The 17,767-nt window shown below is 39.4% G+C and overlaps 1 protein-coding gene across 3 annotated transcripts in view; it reads left to right on the top strand.

Moving 5' to 3' along the window:
• Positions 1–17,767, top strand: part of UBE3C (ubiquitin protein ligase E3C) — a 95,781-nt gene that overhangs the window by 61,417 nt on the left and 16,597 nt on the right. For all 3 annotated transcript variants that reach the window (XM_083189004.1, XM_083189003.1, XM_083189005.1), the window contains exon 20: positions 14,925–15,137. In XM_083189004.1, the coding sequence (XP_083045130.1) occupies positions 14,925–15,137 (213 nt within the window). The remainder of the gene's footprint in view (positions 1–14,924; positions 15,138–17,767) is intronic.

Genomic DNA, 17,767 nt, shown 5'->3' with positions numbered 1-17,767 from the left:
TCTATAAATAATATATTATAATAAGGATCACTTCTGATCTTGGTTAGATGAGGTTGAGTTACACATTCTTGCGAATGTACGGAATGAAATCCTACAACAAACTGAATCTCCTTGATTGGGAGAAGGTAAGGGACAGACTTTTAGGTAAGGATTTTGCCATATACAGTGTAAAAGTCTAACAAATTTCCTCTGCACATATTAGATCTGGTTCTTGCTGGACCTATTCAGAATTACTATACAAGCTGCAGGAAATCCATATGATGTCCCCATGATACTAAGCTGTTTGCGTTCTGCATTCAGCACACTGTATTCAGGGTAATAAGAGGGATAGGAGTATAATTGTTCAGCTCCTGTTCCACCGGAGGATCATTTGGCAGTCTGACAGCTGAGGTCTAATAAAGAGTGTGCTTACATGAGAGTGCAGCCAGTATTAAGCTACCAAGCTCAAAGGCATTCTAGAGCTACATAGTTTCAGAGTGATATAGCCACCCCCCTGATGTAGACATAATGTGGCCTGTCAGCAAAAGCGGCCATTTTCCTTTTTTTTTTTCTTCCATCTCCTGAATTATTATATTTATAGATTAATGATGCTATAAATTAGCATGGGCATTAACGTCTTTTCCATTGTGGCTAATAAACTAACTGGGATGAATTTAAAGTGGAATTGTCATTACTTTATTCAATTAATTCTAGATGATTAGAGGTTTCAGAGGTTTTTTTTTTTTATAACTCTTTTTGGCATACCAGTGCCACTGGCAACTGACAGGAAATATTATTTTTTTTTAAATAGGAAGTGGCTGTGTAGCTGGCTAGTCAAATACATATTTGATGCTGAAAGTTGAACTTTCAAATGTCTTAGCATTTAATTGACAGTAGTGTCTGCATACCTTAAAATATTGATATTTACACCATTTGGACACTGTCACAGCTGCCACTATCCTGATACATTTTCTGTCCTCACTACTTCATGCTCACTGTTCTTCCACACATGTCCAGTATGGTTATGGTGTAGATGACAAGCTTAAGGTCAACAGTCAAAGGTCGACATGAGTTTTTAATAATTTTTGGGTTTCTATGTAATGGTATGCCGACATAGACACCATACTATATATTGACCATAAGCTTGTGTCGACCCAAGGTATGTTGACCCTTTTTAGGTGTCGACCTAGTCACTGTCGAGCATTAGTGGTCGACCTAGACATGGTCTATCCACTGGGCACTACACTACACTCCACTCATTAGAACTATAAAAATCTCTATTTTAGGCCCGTGCACATGTGCTGCATGAAAGGGCTTTGTTAGCCTTTCTGTAGAGGATGTTGCAGGTTCCACAGCCTATAAATACCCTGGCCTAATCCTTTTATAGCAGTTGTTTCCAACGTCAAGGTGTGTACACACAGTGCAATTGCCTTGCGATTCCATCGGGATCTAATCTCATGGCAAGCAAAACGTATTCCATTTTGACTATATAGTACAGATATGTACTATATAGTCATGCCTGTACAGTAGATTTCCACTAAACGGGAGCGGGCATTGGGAACGAATTGGATGAAAGCCATTTGATTTATATTTTGACTATATAGTCAATATCGAATAGAAAGTTAGTCACAATCGCACTGTGTACACTACATGAGTCCTCAAGTACCCCAACCAGTTCACAATGATTTTTCTTTTAATGTGACAGTTGGTGATCCGCAGTGCCACCGGCTGGGTGATTTGTAAAACCTGAACTGTTAGGCTATGTATACATTAGAACGATGATGATGTACCCTATAATTGTCTTCTATGGTTTCCAATTGTAAGTCACTGGTTCCTCTTTTGCTTAATTGTTTATGTACTCTATTATTGGGCACTGTGGATCCTTTGTAGTGCCACATAAAGGATGATCATAATCTCCTCTAGAAAGTGCTAGATAAATGACAAGTATAATTTGGTTGCTATAGACAACATCTCTCACTTCTTCTAAAAACTCACATTTATTAAATATACCTTGTAGTCTCTCTTTCGTATTCATGCAATTGAATGATCTGTCCAGAAATAAACGTAATAGGTTGGGTAGTAACGGTTATCCAATCATATGGATATAAAGACTAGACAAATGGTAGTTAGGCGTTAAGAAGCTTGTTGCCCTTTTTGTCAATGATAATATTTTGCGTGTCAACCTATTGAGTTTCTGCCTAGGCAATGTAGACCTATCCATCCATACCCCAAAAGAATATTTAACTTTTTTTTTTTTTTTTTTTTTTTAGAATCCTATGTTTTACTTCAATATTGTGTAAAATTGTAAATATTCATGTTGCTATAAATAATGATTACTAAAAAAAATTAAGATCTTTCCATGTGATATTTCAAATTATGTAGCCTATTATGTTCTGAATAAAGTGAGTTTATTTGTTTAACTTTCAGAATTTTTTGTTTTGTTTGCATACAGATGCCTAAATTAGTGGATTTTCTAAATCGAAAATTGCTTAAAAAAAAAGTTTGAAATTGTTTTACAGTATTAAATATGTGCATACTTGCCTACCCTCCCGGAAAGGTCTGGAGGCTCCTGAAAATCGGGTCCCCCCTTCCAAAAGCCCATGGAGTTCCCAGCATTCTCCCTGGCCTCCTCCTACCCTGCTTGTTAAATACCGGTATTCTCGGGTGTACACGAAAGGGGGGTGCTAAAATGTGAAAAAAAACTGCCTTTTTGCCCCGCCCCCTCCATGTACACCCCAAAATTGCGGCAGTTCTAGTGATTAGGGGTAGGGCTTGATGTCAGGCTTTGGCCCTGTTCCCAGAAGCACGCTAAAGCTCTCCTCTCCGGGCTTTTACCTGAGAGGAGTAACCGAACGTCGGTAAGTATGAACGTGTGCAAGGTATATGTATTGCATTACTTGTCATAGGGGTCAATCCTATTAACCCTGAAGGGTGCGAGGTTGCCGTTCAGGTGCCGTTTTAACGCTGAAAATGGCACCCGAAGTAATCCTAACCCACACCTTTTGCCCGCCGTAAAGTGTGCCCGGTGTCGTGATGATTCGCAACTCTCCAATGATCCGCACCGTTCAGGGTTAATAGGAAGGACCCCATAGAATGACAAGAAATAAAGAATATTGGATTGATGGGGAGGTTTCCTCTGTGAACCTGTAATCTCACATGTTTCACATACCAACCATAAAGATGAAAATCTCTTATAAAATTTTAATAGACCCCTTTCATGTGATTTTAGCCATTTTTTTTGTGTGTGTGTAAAGGAAAAGTCGGTTTCTGCGGATGAGATCATAATTTTTAATGTACGGTGATGATAAATTGTTTAGCAAGAATTAATAGTGCAAAGAATTGTGTTTGAATTGATTTGGTTTTAGGATCTGCATTTAATCCATAACTGAACTCCTTGTCGTTATATATGAGTTTAAGTAGAATTGTGCCAAATGTATATGGGAAATAGATTCAAATAGTGGAACCCAAGATAATTAAAATGAGTTCAGAAATATGAATTTCTTTTCAGCCAAATATAGTCATCTTTGATATAGTGTAAAGCTAATGGCTATCACTTCAAGCTGTGGATATATTACAGAGAATACTTTTGAAGGAATTGTAATTTACACGTCGATTCTGTTTCCAATTACAAAATTAATTTCTTTATCTCCAATAGTGCATTTAAAATGTTGAAATAAATTTGTTGCATAATAATTGCCACAATGAACTACATAATATGCCACTAACTTCTCAAGCCATACTTTTTACATGACAGAAAATGAGAAAGAGAAGCAATATATTTCTTTTAGGAAAGTAATAGTTTAAGCCTTCTTAAAGTGGAAGTCCCCTTCTGACAGGGACAGTAGGCGTTTCATGAGCTTACACTACTATGTAGTGTAGTGATTCTGCTGCCTCTACTGCATGTAGCTAATGAGTCAACTTAAAGGTTATGGGGTGGAGCAAGGGCATAAGAAGCCAATAATAAAATTGGTTATGCTTTCATTAATTTTTTTTATGTATTCTAGCCATTTTAGGACTAGAATTACTTTCCATTATATTTATATATATATATAATATTATTATTATTATTATTATTATTATCTTTATTTGTATTTATTTTTTAGACCTTTTAGGAAAATCTGCAAAAAAATTTACTTTTTAATTATTTCCCTTCCATCTTCCCATCTCACATGCAACGGACAACGTCTGCCTTTCAGTAGTAGTTTTGTTATCTGTAGTTCAGTGAGTTTTTGTTTTTTTTTCCGTTTGGTTTCTATGTGTATAAGGCAAGATTAATGAATGCTTCTATATTGATATTAAGACCTGGTGATGGGGGGAGTTTGGGGTGATTTAATTGTGTTCATGCAAATTTTTCTTTATCAAATCGCTATTCACATTTAAGGTAAACCACAAAATTCTTGATCCTAGTATATAGGCCACATAGATTGTACATAAGTACCTCTTCTGCCCTAGACTGACACCAATATCTACACAAGAGCTTCCCCTGTTCTAGAGCCTCACTGACACACAGATTCTACACATTTACTTTTGCTGTTGTAGCATCCCACCCACATAGATTCTTCACAAGTACCTCTGCTGTCCTAAGGTTCCACCCATATCTACACATGTATTTCTCCTGTTCTAGAGCCCCACCCACACAGATTCCACTTTTCCTCAAATTCCACTGACATTGATTCTACACAAGTACCTCTGTCACACTTCTGTCTACATAATTACTTCTGTACTACAGTTCCACCCACATATTAAGTTGCTACTAAATTTGCCAATTACTGCTGCACCAGTTTCCATATGACCATGCTTTTCTTTTTTTTTATAACTAACAGAGGTGTGTTCATCTATCCTCAATTTGCCGTGAGTCTGAGACGGTCACGCAGAGATGTACAAGTGTTGCACATCAAATTTAGCAACAGTGTTTTGCGCATCCTAGTCCCATCACATTGTAACAAAGACGCATTTTCAGGCAAAAAGTCTCCTGCTACCGGACGCTCCAAGTGGTGGAGCTGTGTGCCTTGACTATAGCAACAATGTATTGAAGACACATCTGTAATGTGCAGTCTCTCCCTTCCTTCAGAGAGGATACTTCATGTTTTGGAACTAATCTGTGGTGGTTCACTAAATGGTCTACGCCCTTTCCATTAAAGAACATTTTCTGTTCTGTGGTTTCACTGAAAGCTTGGTCATCCCCTCTACTACTGTACTTGCAGCCTGTAATTAGAAATTCAGTGATACACATGGTATGCAGGCTTTGGCTAGACAATCAAAGGTTGATTTAGTCAAATAGTTGACAGGGTCTAAAGGTCGACATAAAAGAGGTTGACATGAGTTGTTGTTGTTTTTTTACCCTGTCAACCTTTTGACCTTGTTGACATTTTGATTGTAGACCTGAGGTTCCAGTCCTCTTGGCTTTTCATAATTCTATGCGATCACCTAAAGTTCATAATTGCCTGTGCTTTCCCTAATTAATTTGGTCCCAAAGTTAGGTGGATCTTGCAATTAACCGTATTAAGCAGTGTGTAAACAGCAGGGTTGTGTAGGTACAGTATTGGGGAGACTACATTCATAAGTAAATGTTCTACCTAGTGTGGAGCAATCTGAATCAGAGATCTTGTTTAAGTTAGTTAAGCAGCCCATACACGTCCCGATGCGGGTGTGCGTTGTGGGCTGCAATAGCAGGGATCACATTGCATTGCATTGCATGTGCATGAGTTGTGCATGCAATGCGATGCAATTTGATGAAACCTAAGTACAAAAAGTATGTGCAAGCACATACTTTTTTTTACTGTGTGATGAGGTGCTGCGGGACCGCGCACCTCAAAGCACACATCGGCTCAGCACGCTTAGCAGCGTGTATGGGCAGCTTATGAGAGGGTTTCCTACTGTACAGGTGAGACCAGTTTGGTAACAATTCTAGGTAAGCCCTGGTGGCTCAGAATATACCCATTTTCTTCAAAGCACTCCCAGGTGAAAACTGCAATTAACAGCACCTGGATGTAGCACCCCTTTTTGACCTGCCATATTAATGGCTGCTCTGATCTTGTACTGGTCACATTATCGCCATCTTCCCATGGACAAACTTAATGTAATAATTACCTAATTATTAAGCGACCAGTAGAGTCTGTTTTTTTTTTTTATAACACTAAGTGGCCTATTGACTGCTGGAAATATTTATGAGGTCATAATGTATTTAACTTTTACTTAATGTATATGTTAGTGAATGTTTACCGTTCTAAAGTATAAAGCGATCCCTGCCTGAGAAGAATTACCTCATGTCATTGGTCTCTTCTCTGCTAAAAGTTCCATTAGTGAATGATTCCTCCTTTGGTTTTGTAGTGATTGCATTTTATTGCCTGTAAATCAGCCCTGTAGACAGCGAATAAATAAACAGTTAAAGTACGGTATACGGTAATAACATCATGATCTTTTGGAGAAAGCTTTGCCTAGTTAACTTAAGAGTATTATTAGAATTAATTCTTCGTGGTAATTGCTTCATCTGACCGTTTTGCTTTGCTATGACTTTTGTGATTTAATGTTAACATATAATATCGGTAAGCACAAGTGTTTTTACTTGAAATTCAATAGTAATTTCTTATTTCTGGTTTGTTTGTTTTTATTTTATAAAAACACTAATGGCAAGATCTGTCAGATACCATTAAAGCAGAGTTCTTTCTGTACCCTATAAAGGAGAGTACAATCTGTGTAATTTTACAGCAATGATGCCTCTGTAAATCACTGCTGTAATACTATGTAGTAACAGTCCAGCCAGTCATCCTACTGTATGTGAATTCTGTAATGAAATGTTCCTGATTCTATATATCGGGGGTTTTGCTTTTGTCTGTGCAGGTCCTATTCATCAATGTGAAGGGGTCTCTTACACATGCGGAAACCCTGCTTTACAGATATTTTTCCACATTTTTAAGTTCTGATACTTAAATAAGCTAATTATAACATGAGTCCATTATCCCCACCACCTTCTTTGAGAATTCTGCTGCAGCCCGTACAGCAAGACGTCTGGGCACACTCACTGTCTTGTCTGAGCAGCAGCCTTCTCCAGCTTGTGGAGTGCATGGAACAGAAATCGGGAGGGGTGCTCGGAAGCACCTCTTTCGGATGTGTAGATTCCCAGTTCCTCCCAACCGATCTTTTCGCATGTTTTTGGAATGGTCCGAGCCAGCACTGTGCCACGTTGTGCATATTGTGGAAACATTTTTGTGCCAGAATAAAAAAAGGATGCCACCAATGCCTTGCCTAAAGTGCACTTCACCCCTCTAGTGTCTCCATGAATTTTATTTGTCATAATGATTTGTGGAACATATTGTTTTTCGCATCTGTATGGACTGCTGCATCAATAGAAGTTCATTGGCTGCATAGTCCCTTGCATCAGAAAACCAGTGCAAGTCATGGGAATGCAGTCAAGAAGTCCAATATCATCCAGTGACTTCATAAAGACATTGCCCGACCAAACGTTTGTTTATTCCTGTGAATGGATAGGCGGCATTGTCCTAATCTTGCCACAAGGTTACAGGTGCATCATTTAAGTTAGGCAGTGGTGGGCAACATGGTAGGTGTACGAGCCCTCGCAGGTCACCCTTCATCACACAAGGCAGCAGCACATTTTGTGGCAGAATGTTGGATCAGGGTTTATGACCTAAGAAAGCAGCATCGGGTGTTCTCGCCTTAAACTACAGTTCTGTGTGAAGACCTTGCCATGCAGTCATTGCCTAACCTGCTACATGCACAGAATGTTCTGTAGTATCAGTCCTTCAGAAGAGGTACAATATTCACAGTACTAATGTAATGAGAGCCACATACAACCCCAGGGCTTGTGTGTTCCTACCATGCATTGTTTCTGCTGTTTTCTAGCTTAATAGCACCAGTGATGATTGTATTACTTTTCCATTTACGCGAAATCTGGAGGGGTGCTCGGAAGCACCTCTTTCGGATTTGTAGATTCCCAGTTCCTCCCAACCGATCTTTTCGCATGTTTTTGGAATGGTCCGAGCCAGCACTGTGCCACGTTTTTTCCCTGCAATACCTTCATTGAAAATTGCATATTGTGGAGAAATTTTTGTGCCAGAATAAAAAAAGGATGCCACCAATGCCTTGCCTAAAGTGCACTTCACCCCTCTAGTGTCTCCATGAATTTTATTTGTCATAACGATTTGTGGAACATACTGTTTTTCGCATCTGTATGGACTGCTGCATCAATAGACGTTCCTTGGCTGCATAGTCCCTTGCATCAGAAAACCAGTGCAAGTCATGGGAATGCAGTCAAGAAGTCCACTATCATCCAGTGACTTCATAAAGATATTGCCCGACCAAACGTTTGTTTATTCCTGTGAATGGATAGGCGGCATTGTCCTAATCTTGCCACAAGGTTACAGGTGCATCATTTAAGTTAGGCAGCGGTGGGCAACATGGTAGGTGTACGAGCCCTCGCAGGTCACCCTTCATCACACAAGGCAGCAGCACATTTTGTGGCAGAATGTTGGATCAGGGTTTATGACCTAAGAAAGCAGCATCGGGTGTTCTCGCCTTAACCTACAGTTCTGTGTGAAGACCTTGACATGCAGTCATTGCCTAACCTGTTACATGCACAGAATATTCAGAGTTCTGTAGTATCAGTCCTTCAGAAGAGGTACAATATTCTCAGTACTAATGTAATGAGAGCCACATACAACCCAAGGGCTTGTGTGTTCCTACCATGCATTGTTTCTGCTGTTTTCTAGCTTAATAGCACCAGTGATGATTGTATTACTTTTCCATTTACGCAAAATCTGATCAAGGTTACTGAAAGAGAAAATGCAGTGACTATATTTATATTTAATCTCTTGAAAAGTTGGTGGTAAATAGGGTAGCAGAGTTTATATAGTTATTAGATGGAAATATAAATGTTCACTCCGTAACTACTTCCAGATTGATAGTGATGCATTTGAAAAGCATTATTTTTTTTATTGATTCTTAATGCAGTAAATTACCAAAGTTATTTGGCAGCAAACAGATATGGCCTGTGATGTTGTCCCCATCCATTCTCGTGATAGCAACACAATTTGCATTAATCACATTCCCAACTCACTCACTTATATTAAAAGGCTTCTACCATAATTAATCCGTTTTTATTTCAAATCATTTTGGCACAATTTCTAGCAATAAACACTTGCAGGAGACAGACACTTGAAAAATAACGTACACGTTTCTGCAATCTACCTACGGCTCTTTCTCCGAGGGTGCTGAGTTATTGATAGCCCTGTAAGGGCATCTGATGTAAGTGTCTGCGGATTAAGACCAATATGACAAATGTTAAGTGGATTATTTTGCATAAAAAATAGACAGTTTGCGGAGTTGTACAATTAACCTGTGTTTAGAAAATACCTTGATTTATGTTCACACTGATATTTGTGTTGCATACATTATGGAAATTTAATTTATAATCCATTTCGTTGATGCGGTCATGGTGCTTAACACAATCATTTATTTAGACTTCAATATTCAATGTGTTAAACGTTTAAAACTGGCTTCTATTTTTCTTTATTATTTTTAGGTGGAATGGGAAGGGCAATGAGGGGGGGGCAGGGGAGGTATTTTCAGGTTTACATCTTATGCGTCATCTAGGTAATTTCTAGTTTCCATCCTGATAGCCTTGAATATTTATATAGAATATATTCTGTTCATAGTGTAGCATTCAATGACCTTGCAGTGGATATAGGCTGAAAAGCCATTCTTCTTTTTACAATCGGCTTTACACACTGGAATGTAGCACACGCCTTAAATAAACCATGGTATCCTATACGAAGCTTGATTTTCTTTGGTTATTCTTTTTACATTCTATATTGGAGGGTGAATCAGTGAACAGTGAACATCAAGTGAACAGTTAAGGGAGTTCTCTTGTTGGAGAGTGTGGTGTGTGTAGCAGATGTAACATACATTCAATTTTGAGATGTACCATCGTCCATTACTACATCTAATTTTTTGGTGAAATTGTGCTTCTAAAGATTGTCGTAATAGTGCGGGTCTGAAAGCGGGATAAGTGGAATTGGGAGCCAGTAAAAAAGATGCAGCATGAAAAAGGATAAAAAAAAAAAAAAACACCCTCAGTAATATATACATAAAGGTAGGAGAGAGCGTGTGAAATTATGTTAAATTCTGCTACCTTATAGTACATTCTTAAGTGTGTAAACATTCTATTGTAGACTCTTTACATTCATTCATGGCAGTGTGACGGCATGTCCTGTGCGCTGCAGTGATGCTTTTGAAGCTTAGCTGGAGTGAACAAGGTTTAGCGGGGTATCCAATTAGACAATTTAAAACATTGAGGGCCAAATGTCATGGGGTGTAAGAATCAGAAAGTGAGATATTTTGGGAGAGGTTTCCCATTTTTATAAATCCGCAATCATTTAGACTGAACAACCAAGTTGATTTCTGCCATGTAAATGATTGCCCCCACCCGTAACAGTGAAACCTGTTTTGTCTTCATCGGCCTGAGGCTGGTGAAACACAATACCCGATAAGCCGAATGATGCTCTACATCTGATTTCTCGGTCTGATGCATCAGAATATATCCCCATTGTAATTTGTGCTTCAATCCCAATATAAGGACCAGGCCGTATACACCTGCTGCGGAATGCAGTGTTTACGCAAGCCATAATCAGAAAAATTTCACTGCACTTGCTAATGATTAGAGACAGGATTATATGCAACATAAAAAGCTTGAAATATGCATGAAAAATACCTAAAATATGCATGAAAAGTGTTAAAATATGCTACATTAAATGATAAAAAAAATGTAATTTTTAACTTATTTAAAAATCAGCATACAATTAGTTGCACGTAAACCTCAAAAATAGGCCCACAGCATCTGCAGATGTCTAGTGCTGTACACAGGATTTTTTTTCTTCCTGGTTGCTACAGCATACTGCAGCCTCCAAAGCTTTTCTTGCATCAACTACACAGACCATCATCTCCAGCGCCGATGGATCAAATGTCAGCATAGCATATGAGGGCGGCGCAGTAGAAGGCTTCCTCCCTGCGCCGCATACTCACTGTGACACGGTATTTCCTCCAACGCTTGATGTCACAACCCTTCCACCCGCCTCCTCTGCTGCAGAAGTCTGTCTCTTGGTGTAAAGTCCCAGGCCAGGGGCAGGCAAAGGTTCAGGAGCTTCTTAATGGCATCTGCCCCTACTGACTTATCAACATGGATTGGCAGCCTAGAGCAGTGTCAGACATAGCGTACATCCAAGGTTCCCCACTCTGCGCACATATTGCCCCAGCCTGCACACTCTACCACTACCTGGCCAGCAGCAGCAGGGCAAAGCAGTGCTGTGACTCGTGGGTGGGAAGAAGGCGGGCCTAAAATATGCACCATCACTAGATTTTAGGTAAAATATGCAATAACCCGTGAGAATGGGCAAAATATGCAAATGCTTATAATCCCGTCTCTACTAATGATTATGTGTTTTAACCCCTTCCCGACATTTGACGTACATTTACGTCATGGTCGGGAAGTACTTCCCGACACATGGCATAAATGTACGTCATGGTTTCTAACTGTCACTGCGTCTATAGACGCAGTGACAGTTAGGTGATGTCTGCTGTCCCTGACAGCAGACATCCCCCCTCGCCGCCCAGGGGGGGCAGGGGTGCCCCCCCCGGTCGGCGATCGCTGTGATTGGCTGTTCAAATCTGAACAGCCATTCACAGCGTTTCCTGTGTTACCGGCGGCTAAGCCGCTCGGTAACACAGGGATCGGTGGTGATCGGTGCTGTCAAGTACAGCACCGATCACCTCCGATGTGCAGCCCCCCCCTCCAACCCGCCGGGCACTCACCCGGCAGCAGCAGCAGCTCCCCCGGCTCCCCCGGCAGCTCAGCGCAGCAGCGCTGCCCTCCTCCCTCCTCCCCCCTCCCCCCGCAGCAGCAGCAGCATCAAGCTGCACAGTAAAAATAAATATGTGTAATGAATGAATATATATATATATATATATATATGTGTGTGTGTGTGTGTGTGTGTGTGTGTGTGTGTATGTATATATATATATATATATATATATATATATATATATATATATATATATATATATATATATATATATATATATATATATATATATATATATATATATATATATATATATATATATATATATATATATATATATATATATATATATATATATATATATATATAAAGATATTCCCGACATATGATGTATATATACGTCATGGTCGGGAGGTACTTCCCGACCGAAGACGTATATATACGTCATGGTTTTAAACTGTCACCGCGTCTATAGACGCGGTGACAGTTTGGAGATGTCTGCTGTCCCTGACAGCAGACATCCCCCCTCGCGGCGATCGCTGCGATTGGCTGTTCAAATTTGAACAGCCAATTGCAGCGTTTTCTGTGTTACCGGCGGCTAAGCCGCTCGGTAACACAGTGATCGGTGGTGATCGGTGCTGTTAAGTACAGCACCGATCACCACCGATCGCCAGCCCCCCCATCCCACCCGGCAGCCCCCCCTCCCACCCACCCGGCTGCCGCAGCGCCAGCACCCCTCCCAACCCCCCACCAGCCGCAGCGCCAGCCCCCCTCCCAAAGCTGGTGACCAAAATGGGGTCACATGTGGGGGGGTTCCACTGTATTGGTGTTTCGGGGGTCTTGCTAATGCGACATAGCACCCACCATTCATTCCACCACCAAATATCACTCCTTCCCTTCTGAGTCCTGCCATGCACCCAACTGGTATTTTTTGGTCACATGTGAGGCATTGCCATACTCGGGAGAAATTGGGGCACAGATTTTGGGGTGCTTTGTCTCCTTCATTCCTTGTGAAAATGAAAAATTTTGAGCCAGATCTGCATTTTTGTGTAAAAAAATGTAATTTTTTACACAAAAATGCAGATCTGGCTCAAAATTTTTCATTTTCACAAGGAATGAAGGAGACAAAGCACCCCAAAATCTGTGCCCCAATTTCTCCCGAGTACGGCAATGCCTCACATGTGACCAAAAAATACCATTTGGGTGCATGGCAGGACTCAGAAGGGAAGGAGTGATTTTTGGATTTTGCAGCACAGATTCTGGTTGAATGACCCCTGAAGCACCCATACAGTGGAACCCCCCCACAAGTGACCCCATTTTGAAAACTACACCCTTCAGGGAATTCATCAGGGGGTATAGTGTACATTTCAAACCCCCAGGGGTTTCACCAATTTTGATACAACTGAGCTGTGAAAATGAAAAATTAAATTTTTTCATTTTCACAGTCCAGTTGTATCAAAATTGGTGAAACCCCTGGGGGTTTGAAATGTACACTATACCCCTAAATGAATTCCCTGAAGGGTGTAGTTTGCAAAATGGGGTGACTTGTGGGGGAGGTTCCTAACTTTTAGCACTTATGGTGCCTAGAAACCTACATGGTGCCTAAAAAAAAATCTCATAAAAAGGAGGCTCCAAAATCAAGTAGGTGCTCCTTCTATTATGAAGCCTGTGGTTTGGTCACCGTGCACACTAGGGCCACATATAGGATATTTATGAAAACAAAAGAATTGGGGGAATCAATTTTTAGTCACATTTCTCTATTAAAATCTACTGTATTCGTTAGAAAAATGTATTAAAATTGAAACTCTGCAAAAAAAAAGAAATTTTGAAATTTCACCGACACTTTGTTTTAATTCCTGTGAAACACATAAAGGGTTAACAAACTTCCAAAATGCTGTTTTGAATACTGTGAGGGGTGCAGTTTTTTAAATGGCATCATTTATGGGGGTGTCTCACATACAAGTCCCTCAAAGTCACATCAGAACTGAACTGGTCCCTAAAAAAATCAGTGTTTGAAATTTTCTTGAAAATTTGAGAATTTGCTATTCATATTTGAAGCCTCCTAGTGTCCAAAAAAATGAAAAGGAAGTTGAAATAATGATTGCAACATAAAGTAGACATATGGTCTTTGTTAGTTATTAACTATTTTGAGTGGTATGTTTATTTGTCTCACAAGCAGAAAATGTGACATTTTGCAAATTGCAAAATTTTCCATTTTTTCACGACATTTTGGTATTTTTCACAAAAAAACACAGACTGTATCGACCCAAATTTACCACTAATTTGAAGTACAATGTGTCACGAGAAAACAATCTCAAAATCACTGGGATAAGTAAAAGCAAAAAAAAGTTATCCCCACTTAAGTGAGACATGTCAGATTTGAAAAAAATGGCTGTCAGGAACGCAAAAACTGGCTCTGTCAGGAAGGGGTTAAAAACAAAACAAAAAAAAATAGAATTTTTGTATCATTTGTTGTTTAACGCGCACTTGCACAATCTATTCCAACATATTGTACATGGCATTGTAACTCCTGCATCTTGTGGCTTGCCCTTTGGGAGTCAGTGTTTGGGCACCAGTTCACGTGGTTGTTTACATATCAGATATGCCATTGTTGTGCCAGTTTTTTGTGTTGTAATATTATACCTCCAAGTTACTGGAATAACTATTTGGAGCTGTTCTTGTGGATTGGAACATAACATCGGGCTGGGACCATGGGAACTGTGATGTTAAGGTCCATACACACTGGGTGACTTTGAGCTGAAAGCAGCTCTGTTTACTCGTGGGCAGTGTTGAGCACTGATGAACACTCCCGTATAATCGCTGGCCCGGCCGCTCATCTGCTGGTGTGTATGCACTGAACGTTTTTCAGCCCAGCGATTGATTTATTTATTTTTCTTCCCCATCATTATCCATACACACTGGGCAAAAACGCCCAGTGTGTATGGACTTTTACAGTTCTTATGAACATCTATGTAAAAGTGATACAGAACTATATACTGGTTAAAGTACATTTGTATCCTGCTTTTTGCACATATAATATATTTGTAATAAACTGGACAAAGCTTTGGGGTTTTTTTTTTTTTAAAGAACTTTATGAATTGTAAAGTGAAATTATTGTATTTGTTTCTGCAGGCCTTGTATGAGAACATGCTTGTAGAGCTGCCGTTTGCCAGCTTCTTCTTATCGAAGTTATTGGGCACAAGTGCTGATGTAGACATTCATCATCTGGCTTCTTTGGATCCTGAAATGTACAAAAATTTACTTTTCCTAAAGAGCTACGAAGGAGATGTAGAAGAACTTGGGTTAAACTTCACTGTGGTTAATAATGATCTTGGAGAAGCACAGGTACGTTCTCAGGACTGGCAGATATACATTAATGCCATTGTTACTTTCACATTGTTGAGTGTTCAGATAAAAAACATCCAGCAGAAGTATTTGTTACACCATTCTATTGTACTATATATATTGTTGTAAATAAGGGCCTTATTCTAGTTCACTCTTTCTGGCAAAATCCTTCTCAAGCTGTGTACACACGGAGGCGATAGGGGCTGAAATTGCTGGGAATATGGTCGCTGGTCATACGCCCAGCGCCATCAGGATCACTCATTTATTATATTATAGGTATAGATGTGAAGACAAAATTACAAATAAGCATAAAAGAAAAGAGTCTGGCACTCACCTGTCGGACATAGTAATGTGTGGATCGCCAAGAAGAATTTGAGCTTTCTACCACTTGCTTAGACGTTTGCTTTGATCTGAAATTGCAATGAATTTGGCAAATTTGTGATAACTTCCCCATGTATCAAAAAAAAGAAGAATCCTCCTTATCAAACATAGGGGGTGATTCAGGTTGGTTTGCATTGCAAAAGCAACCTCCTCCTTTAATGGACAAAATTATGTGAACAGCAGGTGGAGCTGATGTAACCAGTGCAGAGAGTTACATTTGGGTGAATTATTTTGTTTCTGTGCAGAGTAAATACTGGCTGCTTTATTTTTACACTGCAATTTAGATTTCAGTTTGAACACACCCCACCCAAATCTAAATATCTGTGCACATGTTAGATCAGCCCCACCTGCAGTGCACATGGTTTTGTCCATTAATGAAGGCATTTGGTTTTGCAAACCAACCTGAATCACCCCCATAGTCTCCACAGGCTATATATGCTGTGTGTATATTATATAGACTTTTGAGCTTTTATCTGATGTGTTTATTGGTTGCATTAACAAGTGCATTTGCAGATGAGTATCAAGGAAATTGAGTTTAGTATTCCTTGTAAGATACACAAACAATAAAATCTGTATAAAACAAATGTTATCATATTCCTTTTCATCATGATGGTTTTAGGAAACTGGTCTCACAGATCCATTGTATAACCATACAATACAAAAATAATTTAACATGGTGTAATCTGTTTCTAGCAGTAACACATACTGTGCAATTATCGGTGTTGCTAATGCGAATCAACTTGGGTCTTTATAGAAACATTGTGTCCCAGATCCATAGCTAATCTCTACAGGGAACTTGACATAAAATGTGATGGTTTTTATTAATAAAATAACAGAAACAACTGGTAGGTACCAAATGTTCCAATAGTATACAAAAAAATTGGAGGTATAATATAGATCAGACAATGTGCAAGTCAGGCATTTTCAAACTATGACCCTCCAGCTGTTGTGAAACTACAAGTCCCATCATGCCTTGTCAGAGTTTTGCTATTATGGAATGCTAAAACTAATGCAAGGCATGCTGGGATGTGTAGTTTCACAACAGCTGGAGGGCCATAGTTAGGACATTCCTGGTCAAAAACAAATTCCCAAAAACTCATGTTGAGCTTGTGCATGTGGACCAATCCAACAATCCAGATACCAAGAATTTGCGCTTTTCTACCATAAATGAGTCCAGGCATAAGGTCAAATTCCTAATCTACATTGTAGGTTCCTAAGATGAAGTCAGAATATAGAGGAAACGTGTTGTGTTCCCCTTAAGACCCAAGTCTGTTCACAAACCCATTTATTGTTTGAGTACCTTACAAGTACGGTTAGGCTTGTTTTCGTTAGCAATAACACACACACACATTATGTTTTACACTTTGGATTTCTTGGACAAGCACTGTATATATGTCAGAATTTCTGCATGGGTGACCTAAACCTTCCAACAATTACATTGTAGAGATACCGTAAAGATTAGACATTATCTTAAAATTGCTTCTGGCATGAAGCAGCTCTTTTTGTATTCAATTTGTATTTAGCTAGGTAATAATAAAGTAATAATCCCGGATGTCGAGGGCATTAACGGAGAGTTAAAACTTTTACTGAAGCAACCAGTAAAATTCTAATGCACACGTCGTTAATTTGTCATTGTTCTGCAGCCAAAATAGATTATAGATATTTTCTATGAAATGATCCGCATTTTTATGTGGCCTCAGACACTGCAAAGGCCTCTGAACTCCATTTAGGCATATGAAGAGGATAGGAGAAATGTCATTACTGTATTCTTTTAGATGAATGTCTGCTCCATGCCTAGAATTGGAAAATTTTGCTCTATGGAAAAAAATAACCATGCATAGTATAAATGTTGCACATGTTACAAATTTAATTTAAACAGGTAGTAGTATTGCTACTATGTGTTCAGACCGCACACATATTGGTAATATCACCCACATTTATAACATATTTTGTTGATTCGACTAGAATCCTGCTAAAAAAAACGACATCCAAACTGCATATGTGGCCTCCATGTGTTGCCAATTGTTATGGTTGTTGAAGCACTTGTACTATTTTACGCCTTGGAGTGGTTGCGGTGAATCACTATCCGCCCCCCACCCCCGTTGACATTGAAAACCTGAAATACCATCCTAATACACTGTTATAAACTGATGCCAAGAATAGCACTGGATAACCAGTAATGGAACATTACACCGACCTGAAACATCCACCAGCAGATATAACCTAATTAAAGTATCGGGCACCAGAAC

Source organism: Crinia signifera, chromosome 5 (genome assembly GCF_055691185.1).
Source record: "Crinia signifera chromosome 5, ASM5569118v1, whole genome shotgun sequence".
Classification (NCBI taxonomy): Eukaryota; Metazoa; Chordata; class Amphibia; order Anura; family Myobatrachidae; genus Crinia; species Crinia signifera.
This window is presented reverse-complemented; position numbering and strand designations above follow the sequence as displayed.